The 23671-nt window shown below is 38.0% G+C and overlaps 1 protein-coding gene across 14 annotated transcripts in view; it reads right to left on the bottom strand.

The window, feature by feature from the left end:
- Nucleotides 1-23671, bottom strand: part of GRM8 (glutamate metabotropic receptor 8) — an 868572-nt gene that overhangs the window by 332449 nt on the left and 512452 nt on the right. For all 14 annotated transcript variants that reach the window (XM_086395795.1, XM_086395792.1, XM_086395796.1 and 11 more), the window contains one exon: nucleotides 16073-16273. In XM_086395795.1, the coding sequence (XP_086251921.1) occupies nucleotides 16073-16273 (201 nt within the window). The remainder of the gene's footprint in view (nucleotides 1-16072; nucleotides 16274-23671) is intronic.

The following is a 23671-nucleotide window of genomic DNA, read 5'->3' as shown; positions in this document are numbered from 1 at the left end:
TAGGTATTGTATTAAAATGTTAATTTTTCCTACATTATAAACTTTATTAATAGATATTAAGTGTTATTATTTCATAAAATAATTCATTAGACTTTAAAAATTAAATTCTTAATATGTAACAAAGTAAATTAAATAATGAGTCTGATGTTAATAGAGAGAGATAATGGTGGGAATGTGCTTTACTTCCTCTTTATCAAAAGTTACAGTGAAATGAAGCCAGGCATAAAAGAGTACAGATTATGTAGCTTCATTTATATGAGCACAAAAGTTGGCAACCCTAGTCTGTGCTGTTCTGAGTCAGGACAGTAACTTACTAGAGAGACATGTATTGACTGGAAGAGCACAGGAAGGTTTTAAGGTGACAGCTGGAGATTCAAGAGGAGTTGACTGGCTGTTATGGATACTGATTTAGGTGATTTCAGTCTGTAAAAAATTGATGGAGCTGTCGACTTATTGCAGTCTTCTGTACGTATGTTACCCTCTTTTTTAGAAGCCAAAAAAAGGCAGTTCTTCATTTCATGAAGTTCTGAATGAAGCAAAGGAGACTGAGATGAGGCTATACACCTTTTTATATAAGCCTGTGGCTTACATAAAGACAGAGAAAAATGAAAAGAAAGTTAAGGGAACTTAAAGGAGCTGGGAGGAATGGCCTTTTGGATTTATTGTTAAACAGGTTAGAATTTCTCAGTAGGACATCTGTGTAACCTAGACAGTCAGGAAAGAAAAACATAAGATATGAGGAAAGCTTTCTTAAATAGGATTAAGGATTATGAGTAAGGTAGAAATTAATAAATATCTTTCTGAGAAATTTATACCACATCCCTCTCACTTACCAAAATGTACAATGCCATTTTTATTTTGAGTTACTTTTTTAAATGATAGGGCTTATATGACCAACATAGACAGCATATTAAAAAGCAGAGACATTACTTTGCCAACAAAGGTCCATCTAGTTGAAGCAATGGTTTTTCCAGTAGTCATGTATGGATGTGAGAGTTGGACTATAAAGAAAGCTGAGTGCTGAAGAATTTATGTTTTTGAACTGTAGTGTTGGAGAAGATTCTTGGAGAGTCCCTTGGACTGCAAGGAGATCCAACCAGTCCATCCTAAAGGAAATCAGTCCTGGATATTCATTGGAAGGACTGATGCTGAAGCTGAAACTCCAATACTTCAGCTGCCTGATGTGAAGAGCTGACTCATTTGAAAAGACCCTGATGCTGGGAAAGATTGAGGGCAGGAGGAGAAGGGGATGACAGAGGATGAGATGGTTGGATGGCATCACTGACTCAATGAACATGAGTTTGAGCAAGCTCCAGGAGTTGGTGATGGACAGAGAAGCCTGGCATGCTGCAGTCCATGGGGTTGCAAAGAGTAGGACATGACTGAGCAACTGAACTGAATTGAACTTATGGCTTTTAACTAATGCTGTTGTATGGAATTCACTCTTTTCTGTTCTGTGGGAATGGATAGCTCGAATGGGATGTGCACTGGTATAACAGTATTCTCTGGTGAAGCTGGGTATAGACAAAGACCTTCAGCTAAATTCTTTGCACAGGTCATAGATGTCTTTCATAATCTATGTCTAAGTAAGTTTCCAAGTTTCTTCACATACAAGGTGTATTCTATTCCAGTACACATACCCTGAACACTATTTCAAGCAACAGCCTCCACGTCTTTACCTATCTGATCATCTTACTCAAGGCAGAATGGATTAGAATGGCCTCTACACCCTGTTATTCTTATATCTCACCCTAAACCTCTAAAAAAAAAAAAAAAAATATATATATATATATATATATATCTCTCTCTCTCTCTCTCTCAAGGGTCAGAAGGTGACTAAAAGAGAGAAAAAGTGAACAAGAAAGCTTAATCAAACTTGAGGATAGATGAGTTGATGAGTTAAAGCCTTGAAGAAATAAGGCATTAATTTCAGACAACACAGTATTACTGATTCTAAGAAATTTATATTGGCACAACCTTGTAAATCAACTATACTCCAATAAAAAATGTTTTAAAGGAAATTTAATGGATGCTTTTGAAACTAAAGTGTGTAAGGGAATATATAAATGACTGTGTATTTGAGGGATATTTATGTATGTATGTTTGAAATGAAGTAAACATAAACAGAAGATTTAGTTTTGTCATGGAGCAGAAAAAATAATAGTTAACATTTGTTGATTATTCACAACATCCCAGGAGTTGCAAATTAGCTCATTAAATGCTCACAATGACACTACAAGGTAGGTATGATGATTATTTCCATGCAAAGATGAGAACATGGAAGTTTCTAAAAATTAAGTGACTTATCCAAGGTTTCACCACTTAAGTGCAAGAGTTACAATTTTAGTTCACATCTCTGTTTTAGTTGACAGCTCCTACCCTTAGCTACATTACTATCTTGGTTACTGAATGATCACAAGAGCAAATGGAGAAACATTAGGCAAGAAAAGAGGACAAAAGGAGAGAAAAGAAGTTTAAGATCTGAAGGCATATGAAGGAAGAAAAAGGAGATATGAGAACTGGAAGAGAGAAAGAATACAAATAGCCCAGTGAGACACAAAATAGACATTCAATAAATGTTTGTTGAATGAAGTTATATGACATAATAAATGAAATAAACATCATAAATAATGTGACACTCTGTAAATTTTAAAAAGAAATTGATCATCTTTCCTTAACTTGGGTGTTTCAGTTCAGTTCAGTCACTCAGTTGTGTCTGACTCCTTGTGACCCCATGGACTGCAGCATGCCAGGCTTCTCTGTCCATCACCAACTCCTGGAGCTTGCTCAAACTCATGTTCATTGAGTCAGTGATGCCATCCAATCATCTCATCCTCTGTCATCCCCTTCTCCTCCTGCTCTCAATCTTTCCCAGCATCAGGGTCTTTTCAAATGAGTCAGCTCTTCGCATCAGCTGGCCGAAGCATTGGAGTTTCAGCTTCAACATCAGTCCTTCCAATGAATATTCAGGATTGATTTCCTTTAGGATGGACTGCTTGGATCTCCTTGCAGTCCAAGGGACCCTCAAGAGTCTTCTCCAACACCACAGTTCAAAAGCATCCATTCTTCAATGCTCAGCTTTCTTTATAGTCCAACTCTCACATCCATACATGACTACGGGAAAAACCATAGCTTCGACTAGATGGACCTTTGTTGGCAAAGTAATGTCTCTGCTTTATAGAATGCTGTCGAGGTTCGTGATAGCTTTTCTTCCAAGGAGCAAGCGTCTTTTAATTTCATGGTTGCAATCATCATCTGTAGTGATTTTGAAGCCCAAAAAATAAAGTCTTTCACTGTTTCCATTGTTTCCCCATCTATTTGTCATGAAGTCATGGGACCAGATGCCGTGACCTTAGTTTTCTGAATGTTGAGTTTTAAGCCAGTTTTTTCACTCTCTTCTTTCACTTTCATCAAGAGTCTCTTTTGTTCATCTTCGTTTTCTGCCATAAGGGCAGTGTCACCTGCATATCTAAGGTTATTGATATTTCTCCCGGCAATCTTGATTCCAGACTGTGCTTCATCCAGCCCAGCATTTTTCATGATGTACTCTGCACAGAAGTTAAATAACCAGGATGACAAAATGCAGCCTTGACACAATCTTTCCTGAGTTGGAACCAGTCTGTTGTTCCATGTCCAGTTCTTGCTTCTTGACCTGCATACAGATTTCTCAGGAGGCAGGTTAGGAGGTCTGGTATTCCCATCTCTTTCAGAATTTTCCAGTTTGTTGTGACCCACACAAAGACTTTGGCATAGTCAATAAGACAGAAGTAGATGTTTTTCTGGAACTCTCTTGCTTTTTCGATGATCCAACAGATGTTGGCTATTTGATCTCTGGTTCCTCTGCCTTTTCTAAACTCAGCTTGAATATCTGGAAGTTCACAGTTCACATACAAAGGTGTTTTTCACATGGTTCAAAAGAAAAGTTATTGTATAGTCATGGGTTTTAATACATTCAAAAGACTGGGAAAATCAAAATCCCCAAAGTGTAATAATTAGATACCCAAATTAAAAATAATTCTCATTCATATTCTTTACTTTCAAACTAACTTCTTGATTAAAGTTTAATGTAATTATAAGAGTTAATAACCTTAAAGAGAAAAATAATCAAGTCTCCATTATGATTTTCGGGTAGATTCTTTCTGAAGTGAAATATCACTAGAAAATAATTATCCCTAATAGAATGGGAGCTATTCTAATAAATAATTTCTTTCATTTAAAAAGTGCATAATTTTGAAGGAAACTGAAGAAACAGTGAGAAAATGAGCCCCATTTGATCTACCCTAGACTCAGCAGATACTCATATGAGCAGTAGCGTACTTTACCATGTACTTTGAGAAACTTGTAAAAACATTCATATTTCTGTCCCTTTTTCTGAGAAACTGACACTTCTGGGGAAACCTTGTTGATTGGTGCCCTAGCAGAAGCATTTTTCCAACCTGTGCCTTGTTTTCACTCCCACTAGCAATCCTTATACGTAGAGCTTTTAAACTCTGCATCCTTCTGAAAAGTCTCAAGTCCTCGGTCCCATTCCACTCATCTCATCACCTTTATATGGTGATCTAAGTACTAACTTCATTATTTATCTATTAATATTCTCACACATAAGACAGTATATCTTTGATTAAGCACTTTCTATATATTATCACTTTAGATTTTACATAAGCTCTAACCTGTGGTCATGTATGGATGTGAGAGTTGGACTGTGAAGAAGGCTGAGCACCAAAAAATTGATGCTTTTGAACTGTGGTGTTGGAGAAGACTGTTGAGAGGCCCTTGGCCTGCAAGGAGATCCAACCAGCCCATTCTGAAGGAGATCAGCCCTGGGATTTCTTTGGAAGGAATGATGCTAAAGCTGAAACTCCAGTACTTTGGCCACCTCATGCGAAGAGTTGACTCATTGGAAAAGACTCTGAGGCTGGGAGGGATTGGGGGCAAGAGGAGAAGGGGACGACAGAGGATGAGATGGCTGGATGGCATCACTGACTCGATGGATGTGAGTCTCAGTGAACTCCGGGAGTTGGTGTTGGACAGGGAGGCCTGGCGTGCTGCGATTCATGGGGTCGCAAAGAGTCAGACACAACTGAGCGACTGATCTGATCTGATCTGATTAATATCCTCATTGTACAAATGAGAAAACAAAGATTTAGAGAGGTGTTACTTGACTGAGATCACAAAGTAGTGAGTGCTGAAAGTGGATTTAAATTTTCAGTATAAAACCTGTGCTTCTGATCACTGTGATAAACACAAATCATTAAATGTGAACTCCATCAGAAAGTCCCCATCACCTCAGTTCCTCTCAGCTCTTCATCTATGTCCCTGTCCTTCATTCAAGGCTCACTGCTGCATTCCTGTTTAGATTCAACACCAATACTTAACGCTCAGTTAGTGAGCCTGTGGTACCTCATCTAATTCTGGAATTTGCTTATCATTCTCCCCTAATTTTTGGCACATGATGAAGTTCATGAATTATAAGAACAACAAAGAAGTAAAAGAAACCCACTGCAGTAGGTGAAGTTGAGGAGGATCCAAGGAGGAACTAAGGCAAGTCTATTGTTTGCCTGAAGCTTTGAAGGATGCTGCCTCCATCTTGGCCCACAAGTCTATACATGAAGGGAAGAAATGAGAGTCCTTGTTCTTCATGACTATCAGAGAAATTAGACTTAAGCTCCCCCCACACACAATTTATCATCTTAGAAAACAGAAGCAAGTATAATTATGATGCTAAATTCCATGATGGCTTCACTTGTAGGATTAATATTTTTTAACCAGCCTGAAGTTTTCTTAATCAGAAACTGAAATATTACCTAATTTCAAGTCAACCTGTTTATTTATCACTACATATTCAATATTGCTACATATGCCATTCACTTTTTTTTAAATGCATAAATATTTCCAGGAATTACTTCACAGTCTGCAAATTTCTATCTTCAAGAATAAATCATATAATGTACATCAAAATGATTAATAATGATTTTCTCAATTTTATTTCAAGTACGGTAACTATCAAAAACATATAACCTTATGTTTAAGGTTAACACAGAAACACTTCATCACATTTGATTTTTCTTCAACTCTATTTACCAAATAAGTAATATCTAATCACAAGGAAACGATGCATCATAACTTTCAGAGTTGACAATTTTTTGTCAGTTTTCCATATAGTGATGATATTTTATGTCTCATTTCTCCTTATAAAGGTTCATAAAATAAAGCTGTGTCAAGCCAATTTTATCAATGGTATATACACTAAAACACTCTACTCAGTGCTGTGTTGTCATCTAAATGGGAAGGGAATCTAAAAAGAGTGGACATACGTATATGTGCAACCGATTCACTCTGCTGCACAGCAGACATCAACACAACGTTGAAAGGAACTATCTAATAAAAAGTTAATTTTTAAAAATGACAACACTCAATAATAAAGATATATGCACCCAAAAATGATACTGAATTAATCCTAGTAATGGAGTTGTCACAAACGGTTACAAAGAAAGATCATTTGGGGAGGTAAAGATATTTCTCAAAACCTTCAAGTTTCTAATCAAAGCACAGTGCCTAGAAAAGAGCCAGCACTCAAATGAGTCTTTGTTCCCTTCCTCCCTCTTTCATCTCTTTATATTCCATCTGTATTTTCATTTTCCCCTTTCAGGCACTCTTCTCTCCTGGAAATGATCGGAACCGTCTTTTAACTTGTCATGCCTATCTTCAATCTCTCCCTCCTGTCTGCAAATTGCTGCCATAGTTATTTTTCTAAAACACAAATCCTAGCACTTCACTGTCCTGTCAGAAAGCTTCCGTTCCCTGCTGCCTCCTGTGTCACAGTCAAACATCAGAGTTTGGCAGGGATTTCTAACAGGCCCAAGTTCGTGTTGCTAATGTCATCTTTAGGCTGCTCCCACGTCAGCCCCTTGAATTCTTACACTGAGGATGCTCGCTTTCTCAGAACACATACTCTCACCTGTCTTCTGTCTCCTATTAAACAGTTTTGTCTGCCATGAATATCCTTTCCCATCTTGTCCACCTAGAGAAATGTCACATTCTATTTGTAATTTAAATCAGATGTCATCTGCTCTCTGTATTGTATTCTTTGAGCACCACCCCCCCAACCCCCTAGGCTAAGCTCCCTAATCTCAGTCTTAGGCTGTATTTGTACAAGCCCATGCCTCTATCACATCAGTTATCAAATTGAATTATTGTTGGTAACATGTTTGTACATCTCCTTTTGTTAAGCTATAATATTTGAAAATTCATAGAACCACACTTTATTAATCTTTGCATTTTTAATGCCTAGCAGAGAGCCCTTTTATCAGATACTTTTTAAGATTCCCAGTAAAATGAATGTGGGTTAAAGGAATGATTCATAAAAAATAAAAATAAACTAAAAAAAAAAGACAACAGTAAGAACACTGACAGGTATCTATATTTTTAAAATATGCCATTATCTTTAAAATAATCTGTGGTGAATATAGAGCTGGAAGAGAACTGAGGTTATTTTAGTATAATCCTTCCATCTAAAAGAGGCTTTCCAGGCAGTAGTAGTGGTAAAGAACTGGCCTGCCAATGCAGGAGACTTTCGAGACTCAGGTTTGATCACTGGGCTGGGAAGATCCCTTGGAAAAGGTCATGGCAACCCACTCCAGTATTCTTGCCTGGGAAATCCCATGGACAGAGGAACCTGGGGGGCTGTAGTCCATAGGGTCACAAAAAACAGTGGGATACAAAGCAACTTAGCACTCCATCTAAAAAATAAATCATCTGTATTTTCTTCTTTTGCTTCCTTTTCACCTAACTCGAAAATAAATTCCAAATGGATAAGACTCTTTGATATGGAGAAATCATGATCACTTGATTTTACTGTAAATAGATAATTAATAAATGTCTTTTCCCACTGAGTTCTAACTCATCTTTATCACATCATAAATTCATACGTATGTATATACATATACAAACAGATTATTATTTTATTATATATTTCTGGCTATTCCTAGCTGGTTGCATTTACTATATGTCTGTTCTGGTATTAGTTTCATATTGACTGATTACTATAACAACATTATGCTTAAATGTTAATGTGTTTGGTAGGAATATTTTTTCTTTCAAAATCTTTTAGTTACTTTCACGCATTTATACTTACGGTTAAAATTTTAAATATTTCAAATTCCAAAAAATGCTCCTTTGTCATTTTGGTTGGAACTACACTAAGCGAATTTGGAAAACTCAGCAGTGGCCACAGGACTGGAAAAGGTCAGTTTTCATTCCAATCCCAAGGAAAGGCAATGCAAAAGAATGCTCAAACTACCGCACAATTGCACTCATCTCACACGCTAGTAATGCTCAAAATTCTCCAAGCCAGGCTTCAGCAATATGTGAACCGTGAACTTCCTGATGTTCAAGCTGGTTTTAGAAAAGGTAGAGGAACCAGAGAACAAATTGCCAACATCCGCTGGATCATGGAAAAAGCAAGAGATTTCCAGAAAACCATCTATTTCTGCTTTATTGATTATGCCAAAGCCTTTGACTGTGTGGATCACAATAAACTGTGGAAAATTCTGAAAGAGATGGGAATATCAGACCACCTGATCTGCCTCTTGAGAAACCTATATGCAGGTCAGCAAGCAGCAGTTAGAACTGGACATGGAACAACAGACTGGTTCCAAATAGGAAAAGGAGCACATCAAGGCTGTATATTGTCACCCTGCTTATTTAACTTATATGCAGAGTACATCATGAGAAAGGCTGGACTGGAAGAAGCACAAGCTGGAATCAAGATTGCCAGGAGAAATATCAATAATCTCAGATATGCAGATGATACCACCCTTACGGCAGAAAGTGAAGAGGTACTAAAAAGCCTCTTGATGAAAGTGAAAGTGGAAAGTGAAAAAGTTGGCTTAAAGCTCAACATTCAGAAAACGAAGATCTTGGCATCCAGTCCCATCACTTCATGGGAAATAGACGGGGAAACAGTGGAAACAGTGTCAGACTTTATTTTTGGGGGCTCCAAAATCACTGCAGATTGTGATTGCAGCCATGAAATTAAAAGACGCTTACTCCTTGGAAGGAAAGTTATGACCAACCTAGACAGCGTATTAAAAAGCAGAGACATTACTTTGCCAACAAAGGTCCATCTAGTCAAGGCTATGGTTTTTCCAGTGGTCACGTATGGATGTGAGAGTTGGACTGTGAAGAAAGCTGAGCGCCGAAGAATTGATGCTTTTGAACTGTGGTGTTTGAGAAGACTCTTGAGAGTCCCGTGGACTGCAAGGAGATCCAACCAGTCCATTCTAAAGGACATCAGTCCTGGGTGTCCAGTCCATTTTAAAGGACATCAGTCCTGGGTGTTCTTTGGGAGAAATTAAGCTAAAGCTGAAACTCCAGTACTTTGGCCACCTCATGCGAAGAGTTGACACATTGGAAAAGACCCTGATGCTGGGAGGGATTGGGGGCAGGAGGAGAAGGGGACAACAGAGGATGAGACAGCTGGATGGCATCACCGACTCGATGGACGTGAGTTTGAGTGAATTCCTGGAGTTGGTGATAGACAGGGAGGCCTGGTGTGCTGCAATTCATGGGGTTGCAAAGAGTCGGACATGACTGAGCGACTGAACTGAATTGAACTGATACTAAGCCTGAATATAGATTTACTCATAAAATAATAACATTTTTTCATACAATTTGTTTTTCTGTTACAGACAAGAGATGTGGATGTGGATGTCCCTCAATAAAGTTGTCTTCATATAGATCTTTCATATTTTTTGGTTCCATTTATTCCAAGATATTGTCTATGAATATTTTGCAAAGAAAACAGAGTCTCATTTCCCATATGAGTTAATGGCTTCTTACTAGCATGTAGCAAAGTTTTTAATGTTTAATATTAATTTTATATTTGATCATCTTAAAGTATTCTAATATATTTCTCAATTTATTGTCTGGATATCAAGTCATTTGAAGTAATCATAATTCTACTTTTTCCTTTTTAGTAGTAATCTCTGTTATTTTTGTCCCTTGTTTTATCTCAGTGGCTAAAATTGATAGACTATTAATAACAGTGTTAATAGGACTAATTTGTCTCTGCAACAAGAATAACTATAAATAAATATATAATTATTTATAGGCCAAGAAAGATGTGCTTATACTGTTAAACATTTATTCCATTTCTAGTTTGTCTTTGTACTTAGAAATGTTTATATTTTAAGCAAACGGCTTTTTATAGATCTTATGAGATATTGTTCATTGTCTTATTTGACCTATTAGTGTGCTTACAATACATCTCCTAGTATTAAGCAGTATTTATTTATTTTAGATAACTTAAAGGTACTGTACACAAGGAAATTTGCTTTAAATCCAGTCTATAATGTTCAGAGACTCTCAGAATTGCGTATTTGGAAAACTTTCAGTAAGTCCATAAAATAATAAAGTTTCTAAAGAAAAGAAAGTTCTGATAAACTCCATCTCTATACCAGTCTCTGTAATCAGGCAAATGTTTACATATGCTTCTTAGAATAACGAGCATTTACATGGTTAGACCACAACCTCCCTGTGAGCTTAAGGAAGGTACTTCATTCAGAGAATTCAATCACAACATGAAGGCTTGCATTCATTCAATAATTCCAAAATTGATTCCTCTCTCAGATTCCCACCGATTGTATGTGATTCTTAATTGTGTCTCCTCTACCTTAACAAAAACTCACCCACCTAGAGAAGCAAAGAGATTCAGAGACCCCAGCATCACCCCTTCCTTAGGTTTTCATCTCTCTGCTCACTTTATTTAAACTTTCCCCCTAAGTCACTGATAGAAACTTCCTAAATATCCTTTTCACCCACTAGGAGTGCCTCACGACAGCTAAGTTTGTACTATCTGCTCCTTGCCATGAATAATTTGGAATAGGTCTGACATCAAACTTAAGTTTAGCTAACGAGATTCAAGTTTCCAAGAAGTTAGAATTGAGACTTAAAACACATATATGTTCATCTTAGCACATGTTCCAAACAGCAACCAAATTCTAAAAGTTGTGCTACCTACCCTAAGAACCTAGAAGTAGAGAAAACCCATATAGGAAGAACAAAACAGAGCAGACAGAAAGATGTTTGGATTTCTGAAAGGTTTTAGTACTTATAACCAGTTATGTTCTTAGGCCCTTCTATACTCTGCCAGGGAGTTTCCTGACACATCCTCATAAATCCATCCTTTCAGATTAAGCAAGCTTAAGTTGGTTTCTGTTACCTACAGTCAAAGAGCCCTGATTAGTATGCCGACTCTGTCCTGCTCAGCTATAGAGAAGTAAGGAGACATTTCTGGAATTCTATCCAACGCTTTTTCTTTATAATGAATAAGGTTCTCATGGCAACAGAAAAATCTTTGATTCTATACAAGATGTACAGTATTAATATTTTACTGCCTATAGACCAGACCAGAGGAAGAAATTGACATTGTTGCTTAAGTACCTGAAAAAATCTGAACTTTTCTTTATTTTATGTCTTTCTTTTGATAAATTTTTAAATTTAAAAAATTTATAGAAATAGCATTTTGTTCAACTGGTAGCAATAAAAGGAATCCTAAAAGGCAGGCCTTTGTTTCCCTCCAGCATCCCAAGTAAAATTTTATTAAATAACACTGCTTATTAGGCTGTCAAAGTCTTATATGATACTTTTCTTTTAGAAATAATTTCTAAGAGAATTCATTCTCTCCTAAAAAATAGATAAACTTGCTTCTATCATGTAATGAAGCTTATGTATTCCATCAAATGTCCCTTTAACATTTTGACTGCTTAGGAAGCTCAGTACTTAACCTAGTCCTTCCTTCTTACTATTGTACCAGACACAGTTCTTTACTAAATTTGTTTCTCCTCCTTTCAATTGTCTTGATGATGTACTTCTACTTGAACAGCCCTACGTGTCTTTTTATCAGAAACTGGCAAGGTATTAATAATGAATGAATGCTAACAGTAAGCCAATAATAAAATAAAAAATTGATAAACATCCTGAAAATTACTGAAAATCAAATTAGATATCCCATGATAATCTGCGTATACTCAGGTCTCTTACCTTATTATTATTACAGTAAAGATGGGCTTGATAAAGGACAGAAATGCTATGGACCTAACAGAAGCAGAAGATATTAAAAAGAGATGGCAAGAATACCCAGAAGAACTGTACAAAAAAGATCTTCACGACCCAGATAATCACGATGGTGTGATCACTGACCTAGAGCCAGACATCCTGAAATGTGAAGTCAAGTGGGCCTTAGAAAGCATCACTATGAACAAAGTTAGTGGAGGTGATAGAATTCCAGTTGAACTATTCCAAACCCTGAAAGATGATGCTGTGAAAGTGCTGCACTCAATATACTAGCAAATTTAGAAAACTCAGCAGTGGCCACAGGACTGGAAAAGGTCAGTTTTCATTCCAGTCCCAAAGAAAGGCATTACCAAAGAATGCTCAAACTACTGCACAATTGCACTCATCTCATACGCTAGTAAAGTAATGCTCAAAATTCTTCAAGCCAGGCTTCAGCAATATGTGAACCGTGAACTTCCTGATGTTCAAGCTGGTTTTAGAAAAGGCAGAAGAACCAGAGATGAAATTGCCAACATCTGCTGGATCATCTAAAAAGCAAGAGAGCTCCAGAAAACCATCTATTTCTGCTTTATTGACTATGCCAAAGCCTTTGACTGTGTGGATCACAATAAACTGTGGAAAATTCTGAAAGAGATGGGAATATCAGACCACCTGATCTGCCTCTTGAGAAATCTGTGTGCAGGTCAGGAAACAACAGTTAGAACTGGTCATGGAACAACAGACTGGTTCCAAATAGGAAAAGGAGTTCGTCAAGGCTGTATATTGTCACCCTGCTTATTTAACTTATATGCAGAGTACATCATGAGAAACGCTGGACTGGAAGAAACACAAGCTGGAATCAAGATTGCCCGGAGAAATATCAATAACCTCAGATATGCAGATGATACCACCCTTATGGCAGAAAGGGAAGAGGAACTCAAAAGTGAAAGTGATGAAAGTGAAAGTGGAGAGTGAAAAAGTTGGCTTAAAGCTCAACATTCAGAAAAGGAAGATCATGGCATCCGGTCCCATCACTTTATGGGAAATAGATGGGGAACCAGTAGAAACAGTGTCAGACTTTATTTTTCTGGGCTCCAAAATCACTGCAGATGGTGACTGCAGCCAGGAAATTAAAAGACGCTTACTCCTTGGAAGGAAAGTTATGACCAACCTAGACAGCGTATTCAAAAGCAGAGACATTACTTTGCCAACAAAGGTTCGTCTAGTCAAGGCTATGGTTTTTCCTGTGGTCATGTATGGATATGAGAGTTGGACTGTGAAGAAGGCTGAGTGCCAAAAAATTGATGCTTTTGAACTGTGGTGTTGGAGAAGACTCTTGAGAGTCCCTTGGACTGCAAGGAGATCCAACCAGTCCATTTTGAAGGAGATCAGCCCTGGGATTTCTTTGGAAGGAATGATGCTAAAGCTGAAACTCCAGGACTTTGGCCACCTCATGCGAAGAGTTGACTCATTGGAAAAGACTCTGATGCTGGGAGGGATTGGGGGCAAGAGGAGAAGGGGACGACAGGATGAGATGGCTGGATGGCATCACTGACTCGATGGACGTGAGTCTCAGTGAACTCTGGGAGTTGGTGATGGACAGGGAGGCCTGGTGTGCTGCGATTCATGGGGTTGCAAAGAGTCAGACACGACTGAGCGACTGATCTGATCTGATCTGATTGGAACACAGCCAAATTTTAAGCCATTAGCAAAATAAATCTCCAAGGAGCTCAAAGAGATCTTTTAAGTTCATACAGTGAAATCCTTGTATTTTACATGATCCTCATCTGGGGTACATTTACTCTTGTATCAGACACAGTTCTATTATGCTTCAGTGGGTTCCTATTGCTTTCAAGATGAAGAACAAACTGTAGGAATGACCTATAAGACCTCATGATCTCCCTAGTCCTGTCTGTTTTACCCTTATCTCTCACTTTCATCCTGATTCCAGCTGTCTCTAACTACCTAGAATATAGACATATTCCCCTATTATAAACTTTAAGTCCAACATACCTTCTCTTTCAATACTCATTGCAGATTACATAATTACACCTTTGTGTGCTTTTTTGATTGATATCTAAATTCCCCAAGAAACTTAGGTCTGTTTGAACTGTTTTTACCACTAACGTATCTTTAGCACCTATCATAATGTTTAACACATTCTATGGACTCAATAAATACATTGATGAAATTTTATGTGTTTTTGTTTTCATGAGTGAGTGAGTGAAGTCGCTCAGTCGTGTCTGACTCTTTGCGACGCAATGGACTGTAGCCTACCAGGCTCCTCCATCCATGGGATTTTCCAGGCAATAGTACTGGAGTGGGGTGCCATTTCCTTCTCCAGGGGATCTTCCTGACCCAGGGATCGAACCCAGGTCTCCCACATTGTAGACAGACGCTTTACCGTCTGAGCCACCAGGGAAGTCCTTTGTATTCATGGTAGATTGAAAGAAGCAAATTATGGAAGGGATCAGCCCCCAAAACAATCACAGCAACAGTACTCTGAAAATGTTAAGGGGAAAAAAAACTAAAAAGTAGACAGAACTCAGAAATCATTGGTGTCTAGAGGCAAATTGTGTTAATAATCATTAGACATTATGACTTTTTTAGTAGTCTTTAATGGCATCATTATATTACAGTATGGTATGATAATTAAAGTCATCAAGTAAGGGTTAGGTTTTTATCTATGGTTAAGAAAGAAATTGGTAATTCACCTTTGAAGTGCTTTAATCCAATATTTCTTTAAAAGATCTGCCTCTCTTCTGGAAATGAGCTTTAGTTTATGAAAAAATATATCCATTTGCATTCCTCTTTCCACTGTTTAACAGTTTAGATAAACAAAGTGTTCCCCAGCCTCACATTAGGGTAAATAACCTTGCATTGTAACACTCCTCTTGCGCTCCATTTAATCACTGTAAGAAAATTGTTTTCAAATTCCCCTTACTATTTATATTCTCAACAAAAGGAACAGCATTATGTAATGTTTCACCAAAATTCTGTTGAAAAAAAGAGGGTCCTTTGGATTGAATGTAAACCAAATTGTGTCTCCCATTGCCTGAACAGAGCAAAAGAAGTTTCCACTTGAATTCTAAATTGAAGTTGACCTTGTGCTTTTTTGAGGAAGGCTGGCAGCTGAGGTCACTGGAGTGTATTATGATGGACAGTGCAGCACTGTGCGTGCCTCGGAGGCATGTCCATTGTGTGGATTACAGCCACACAGAAAGAATTAGACAGCTCAGAGCATTCTATCATTTCATTTGAAAACAATGGTCAAAGTCATGAGCAGCAACCATTACAACTTTCATGAAAGAACAGCAGAATTCAATAGTTTCATCACTCGAGACAGGCAGTTTGGCTATTCTCAGCCAAGTACTATGAATCCAGCATATTCTGTACTAATTTCTTGTGTCACTCGGAGAAGCAGCATTTCTGCTGCGGCAATAGGCAAATCTCAGCTCTACTTCATTGTATGTAGTTCTACCTTACACGATACAGCTCATTGCTTCAAATTGACCCAGTTGTTGAAAGAAATACAAAGAAAGAAGCTGTGGAACCTTAACACAGAGCTTTTAAAAGAATGTAAATATACAGCAGCTCTAAATCACTCCCTCTTCCTCAAGTCATCTTACTGTTTAAAATGCTGAAAATCAGTTTCAAAACAAAATGTGAACAATGCCTTCTCTAATAATGGCATGAACAAAACATTTTCAGAGAAATCTAATCTGTTGTCAGTGGTTCCAAATGAGCCTCCTAAGTTGTTTCTGAAAGAGTGATTTTTGATTGATAGCAGCTTATTTTTAACTTCTACTTCTTTCAGGAACAGATAAATGGTAGCACACACATACAAAAATGTGTTTGAGATTTAAAAGCAGGTGGAAAAACTCACACTTCTGATTAAAAGGGGAACTGCTTCTTATCCTATGCTTCCCACTCTGCTGGAGTATATTCTATATATAGGGAGAATAGCCACACCCTGTCACTTCTCAAGTGTTTAGATACAAAAAAAGTTGTGACTTACCATTAAAATTTACAGCCCGAATATAACCGAGTAGTTCTTTCCCATCAATGGTACTCATTCGTGGGCAAATGCCAATGTATCCAGGGCAGACATCTTTGTGCATATTGTGCAGGGCATAAGCCATGGAATACACAGCATCAATTACAAATTGGACCTTTCCCTCCTGTTCATAAGATGAATCCCGTGCAATTCGCTCCAGCCCTGTAAGAGAATGGAAATCCATCAACTGGGGTTGCTGCTGCTGCTGCTAAGTCGCTTCAGTCGTGTCCAACTCTGTGCAACCCCAGAGACGGCAGCCCACCAGTCTCCCCCATCCCGGGGATTCTCCAGGCAAGAACACTGGAGTGGGTTGCCATTTCCTTCTCCAATGCATGCAAGTGAAAAGCGAAAGTGAAATCGCTCAGTTGTGTCCAACCTCATGGACTGCAGCCCACCAGGCTCCTCCGTCCATGGGAGTTTCCAGGCAAGAATACTGGAGTGGGGTGCCATTGCCTTCTCCATCAACTGGGGTTAGATTTCACTAAAAGATGGAATGAGGGCTAAGATTTTCACCATTTGAGGCATACCTAATGAGATAAAGCTATTTGATTTTACTCTTAGGTTTTTAAACTGGGTATTGAATTTTTATTGGGAAAGAACAGAAACTATTCCATTAGCAACAAAAAGATATAAAGTAAATAAAAGACATATAGTTTCATTATCTTCATTTCCACCTTATTGAGTTCTATTATACTGTACATGTTAGTAATTACCTAGCATTTTGGTAGTGATTCGATCTTTTAAGTAAAATGTGTAGACTGTTGTTCTTTTCATTCACCTCAGCTCCCAGAGCATTATCTAATACGTGGCTCAAAGTAAGATCTCCCCCATAACCCAGGTCTGTCCTTGTTTAGAAAGTGCTGTTTGGGAGCTCTTTTTGTAAATATTAAATGACAATATTTCCTTAAGTGCACTGCTTAACTCTAGGGCTTCCCTGGTGGCTCAGATGGTGAAGAATCCTCCTGCAATGCAGGAGACCCAGGTTTGATCCCTGGGTCAGGAAGATCCCCCAGAGAAGGAAATGGCAACCCACTCTTGTATTCTTGCCTGGAGAATTTCACGGGTAGTGAAGCCTGGCTGGCTACAGTTCATGAGATTGCAGAGTTGGACACAACTCAGCAACCAATAGTTTATCTTTAGAAGAATCATTCAATTTGTTTTCTTCTTAATTTCTTCTCAAATAAAAACTCAATTTTATGTTTTTATTATTTTTTCCAGCTTATTGATATATAATTGACATATAACACTGTATAAGTTTAAGAAACATATGTGATGATTTAATATACATGCATACTGTGAAATGATTACCACCATAAGGTTAGTTACCATTTGCATCAGTCACAGAGTTCCCTTTTGACTCCTTGTGGTGAGAACTTTTAAGATCTATAAGAACTTTCAAGTATATTATATTGTGTTGTTAACTATAGTCTTCTTGCTGTACATTATATAAACGATGCAGAGCTCTTAAAGTGAAGTCATTCAGAATAATTGTTTTAGGTATATTGAGGATTGAGAATTGGCCTTGTAAATTATACCTTTAATTTCATGTTTATCATATAACACGTGATATAAATACAGAGTTAAAAATGGAAGATAAATTTGATGTTTAAGTTAGATGAAATATAATTTAGTTATAATCCAACCTTTTCATTCTAAAGATGAGGAAACCAAGATTATGGATGTGAAATTCACTTAGACACACAGAGCAGATACGGGAACCATTCCCACTTCTCCAAATTGACACCAATATTCTCTCAGTTACCAGAAAAATGGGGTAGATGGCAAGAATATTGAACACACAAGGAAAAAAAAAACAAAAACAAAACAGGTCTTTCTATCTCTGTGCGGTGTCTTGTCTCCTAGATCCTAGAATAATCTTTATTGCTTATGTCCAGAATGCCATCAAGTGACTTAAGGACATTGAGGGCTTATTAAGGAAAGCAAAAAGGATCTCCTCTCACTTTCACATTCCCCTAAACTTTATACATCTGGTAACACTGCTGCTGCTGCTGCTAAGTCACTTCAGTCATGTCCAACTCTGTGTGACCCCATAGATGGCAGCCCATCAGGCTCCCCCGTCCCTGGGATTCTCCAGGCAAGAACACTGGAGTGGGTTGCCATTTCCTTCTCCAGTGCATGAAAGTGGAAAGTGAAAGTGAAGTCGCTCAGTCATGTCTAACTCTTAGCAACCCCACGGACTGCAGCCTACCAGGCTCCTCCATCCATGGGAGTTTCCAGGCAAGAGTACTGGAGTGGGTTGCCAGTGCCTTCTCTGTCTGATAACACTAGGATAGAGCAAAAGCAAGCACTTTAAATTTTCCCATAAATGTCAGTTAGTCAACTTTAATAAACAGTCTTTAAGTTCAACAAATATTATCTTTCCTCACACTAATGCATATTTCCTCTAAATTTAGAGAGGTTAATTTAAGTAGTTATTTTATATTTGGGTCCTATACTCTGACTTCCCTGGTGGCTCAGATGGTAAAGCATCTGCCTACAATGCAGGAGACCCAGGTTCAATCTCTGGGTCAGGAAGATCTCCTGGAGAAGGAAATGTCAACCCACTCCAGTATTCTTGCCTGGAAAATCCCATGGACAGAAGAGCCTGGTGGGCTATAGTCCATGGGGTTGCAAAGAGTCAGACACGACTGAACGACTTTCTTTTTTTCATACTCTGATAAAAACAGTGACTCTTCTCTAGACAAATGTAGTAGTTAATTTATTCATTTTCATTTATCCAATCATTGAACATTTTTTCCCCTGGCCTCACTTATTATGCATGTGTGCTCAGTCATATCTGACTCTTTTCAACTTCATGGACTGCCAGGATTTTCTGTCCATGATATTTCCCAGGCAAGAATACTGGAGTGGGTTGCCATTTCCTTCTCCATGGGATCTTTCTGACCTTGGGGTTGAACCCAAGTCTCCTGCATTGGCAGGCAGATTCTTTAACACTGAATCACCAAGGAAACCTCAATCACTTATTATACTCAGGTCTAAGTGATTGAGGCTCCTAGGTAGTATTCAATGCTTATGTCCAGAATGTCATCAAGTGACCTGTAAAAACAGTCTTTCCAGCTTCTACCTAAAATTTCTCTCCCATGATTTTAACCACAAAATAGACAACTCACAAATAAATATTGAAGAATGGTCACAGCGACCAAAAAGATTCAGTTATTTCTTTAAAGATCTTATCTGGTGGCAAATCACTCTGGTTGTCCAGGACTGAGGAGTCTCTCAGGTCATAGGACCAAAACCTGGACAGTCCTGGGCAGACCAGCATGGTTGCTTATAAAAAAGAGGCATATGACAAGGGAAAGAATACAGTGATAAAAACCTGAAATAACTGCATCGAGGATAGGTCCCTATCTATATACCGAGAAATCTTGTGTCATTTATTTTGCATCATTGAACTGGATAACTGAAAATGAAGACTAGGCATCCCAGAGCAGTTGTTCCCATCTTAGTTATCTTTTTTAAGCACAGATTAAACAGCACCATTCAAACTTAATGAATCAGAATCTCCCAACATGAGGACATGAATAATCTGTAATTTCGAAACATAGATATCTGTTTTCTCTAGTCAAACTACTTATTTCCTTAACTAGTTATAAACTTCAATTAGTTTGAAGGAAGATTAAATATATCCAACTTCACGTTTTTTCTTTTAAAGTCCATAAGGCTGTCTAGTGACTATTGCCACACACATCAATGGATACTATATGACGTTTTTCACAAATCAATGTACATGCATGATGACAAACTAAAAAAATTGACCACTATTACCATTTCTAAATTTTACAAGAAATCATCGGATTTGTTTTCATGCTGTTTAGACCCAAACCCAAATGAATTTTTGGGCCAACCGGATGTTTTTCTATTCCTTAAAATTTCAAGTTCGTGGTGGGCTGCCGTCTCTGGGGTCGCACAGAGTCGGACACGACTGAAGTGACTTAGCAGTAGCAGTAGCAGTAATGATAGTAAAGATTTTACAGGAGCTAGAGTTTGCCCCTCACTTCCTATATCTGCTTCTCTTATCATCAAAAAGAAGAATTTTGTAAGCTGACAGTGACTCATCAACTTGATTGGCTATAAAATTTCAGTATGCTATAGTTTCTAAAGTTGGTGTTAATGTATTGCTATAAAGTGCTAAATATTGTCAAAGGCTGTGTGTCAGTCATCCATTTAAAACACTGATTGTAAAGTTGTGATGTGTTTTAGTGTTTTGCTTAAAATTAACAACATATAGCTAAGTGATTGTGTGGTGGGAGATGAAGTCAGCCTCATTAATTTTATAGCAAGATTGTTTTATGTTTTCATTAATGAAATCCAAAACTCTGACAGCATCTCATGTCCCTGGAACACAGAGTAAATGCTTATTTGTCTGGGCAATACCACGGAAGGTCTTTTGCACCCCAAGGTGCATCTTTTGGTTTTAGTCCTTCTTAGTGAAAAGGCAAAACTGCTCTAGTTTGCAAAGTGCTGTATACATTTCAACGTGACTTCCTAAGATGAACCTGGTATGAATTTTAAACTCTTTGATACATGGCTGTTGAGCTTGGTTTTCCAAGACTATCTCGTTTATCAGGAGATAGTTTAGTTTCATAAACTGAGAACGTAGGGGCTATTTTCCTTTTCCTAAAATTGTTATAAAACTCATAATGTTACTGCAGTGATGATCTTATAAACAGTCAATTCAATGGAAAAAATGTAAATCATATTAGACCTTTTATTCCCAGGAAAGCAAACATCCAACCGGTTGAATTTTTTACTACAGTCTTAGCATGTAGTAGATAATTCCACACTCTAAATGTGTAGGTTAAAAACTATTTCTTTATTTAGCTCCTCCCTGACTTTTTCTTCTGTAAGCAGCAAGTATTTTAAATAATTAAATCATTTTCTTGCAGTTGCTGTGAGGAAACTGGTAAGAGAGAAGAGAAGATGTGAGCTGCTCTAAATAAACACATTTATGCATACAGGACCAAATTTACAAGTCATTCTGAATTCCATAAGAACTCTATTTGCCCCAGTCCTCGACACACCAGAGACAGGACTGTCATACTCTGATCCACTTTCCTGACAATGCACATGTATGTAGTAACTGCATAGTCATTCTTAAAACCAGCAGAATCATGCCAAGAACTGCACCACACACTGAAAAGTAATCACTAGCATATCAGCAAACATAAGTCATTTTATACTGAATTTAAACTGATTTTGTTTCAAGGACGCAATAGGGGAAGGATGGGAAAGAAACATTAGCATGTTCAATTAAACAGAAATAACTCCCAGGCACTAAAATATGCAAAAGAATTGTGTGCACCTCCCAAACTGCAGAGGGCCAAAAACATGGGCCCAGTGGTAAGGTGGAAAGACAAACTGACTGATGGAGGTAGCCAGAAGAAGAGGACAGACCAGTTGGGAAGACCTGGACTAGGGTACAAGTTGCACAATTCAAAAGACCTGGGACAATTTTCTGAATCTTACTGAACTGGGAAAGTTGCTCACAGGGACCTCTGTGATGGGGTCTCCATCTCTGCAGCCTCATCTGTTGGTACCACCCTACCTTTCTCTGCTCCACTTTCCGGTCCTTGAATATAACCTGAGATATTCAAACCACGGGACTTCACTTAGATGTTCACCCTGTAACTTTCTTCACTGTATCCCAGGCATCTACATCTCAATCTCCAAAGTTTAGGCTGCAGTAGTGATATTTAATTTTTTTTTTCAATTTAACAGCTCAGATCAGGTCAAGGGGCATCTTAAATATTTAGTTTAAATACTAAATATTGTTTGTTTGAAAACAAAGAACCAAGACTGGTATTTAAAATTACTTCTGGGAATGATATGTAAAGTACTGGGTTGGTCAAAAAGTCTGTTCCAGTTAAGGAAAACCTGAATGAACTTTTTGGCCAACCCAATAAATTGAAACAAATATAAGTTAAAGGTAGAGATACAAGACGGGAGGCAGGGCAGAAATAGGTTGAAACAGTGGATAAGGAAAACAACGAGAGAAAATATATTTTAGAAACTAAATTAACAGTATTTAGAAACCTGATAAAATATGGGAGTATGAGTTGGAGGCAATCAACAACTCAGGAGGTTTGAGGATAGATAGTACATAATGGCACCATTAACAGAATTTGGAAAATCAGATTGTTAGGGGAAGCACACTGACTGAAACCACCCATCCTGGCCAGGCACCATAGTAACCATTTGCAAGAGTTGTTTTATGACAGGAGGTCCTGGTGAAGAACAGGGAACTAATAAGCCACCACCAACCAGAAGAGTTCGGCAAAGGTCAAAAGGAGACACCACATATCCGACTACCTCCCAGAATCCTTCTCTCTGGCATCCATTTGGCTGAACAAGGCGTGCACCACCGGAAGGACTCTGAGTCAGAATGATTGGCTAAAGACAACCCAGAAACTAATCCCATCTCCATAAAACATGAGACTGCAAGCCACGTGGCAGAGCTGTTCTCCTGGGTTCCCTCACCCTACTGCTCTCCACCCAGGTGCCCTTTCCCAATAAAATCTCTTGCTTTGTCAGCACATGTGTCTCCTCAGACAATTCATTTCCGAGAGTTAGACAAGAGCCAAGTTTCTGGCCCTGGAAGGAGTCCCCCTTCCTGCAACAAGGTGAACAAGAAGGTTCCATTTATTGCAGTTAAAAAGACTGATTTTTCAATTCTATAGTATTTTATATCCTCTATCATATAATTTATATAAGATAAACTTTATATAAATTTATCAAATTATTGAAAGAATACAGGCCCAAATGTCTAGAAAAATTGTATAACAGTGAGACAGTTGATTATAACACTGAAATAATTTATACTCCACCTTGGAGTAAAATGGACTTCCCTGGTGGCTCAGATGACAGAGAATCTGCCTGCAACGCAGAACACCTGGGATCTATCCCTGGGTTGGGAAGATCCCCTAGAGAAGAAAATGACTACCCACTCCAGTATTCTTGCCTGGAGAATTCCATAGACAAAGGAGCCTGGTGGGCTACAGTTCATGGGGTCACAAAGAGTTGGACTTGACTGAGCGACTAACACTCTCACTTTGGAGTAAAATACCTTATACAGGTGCTGCCTTTAGACCAATGGTTTGCAAATTCAAAGACTTATGTTCAAGTCATGATGCCTCTGACATTTATTTATTTCTCAGTAGAAATTAGAGGACTGAACAAGATGATCAATATGGGTCCCTTCAGTTCTAAAATTCTAGAATCTAGGGCAGCTTCTTTTATTTCTGTTTCCTTCTTACACTTTCCAAGATCACTTGAAGATTGTATTAGGATGTGACGGAACAGACACTACAAACTCAATTCTCCAAAACAGTTAGGAATATCCAGTAACCAAGACCTGGAAATTCTGCATTAACAAAAAAAAAGTACCAAATGCCAGCCTGAATTTTTCTTCTTGAATTCTCAGACTGATTAACTGCATCACTACATGTTCATTATTCTTAGACTTGAGCTATATATTGAATTTGGTTCCTCACAAAGGAGAAACATTTTCATTTATCTTTTTAGTTTGATCCAAAGGTTAAA

Source organism: Bos grunniens, chromosome 4 (genome assembly GCF_055505025.1).
Source record: "Bos grunniens cultivar Pamir isolate PY7600 chromosome 4, Bosgru_T2T1.0, whole genome shotgun sequence".
Taxonomy (NCBI): Eukaryota; Metazoa; Chordata; class Mammalia; order Artiodactyla; family Bovidae; genus Bos; species Bos grunniens.
This window is presented reverse-complemented; position numbering and strand designations above follow the sequence as displayed.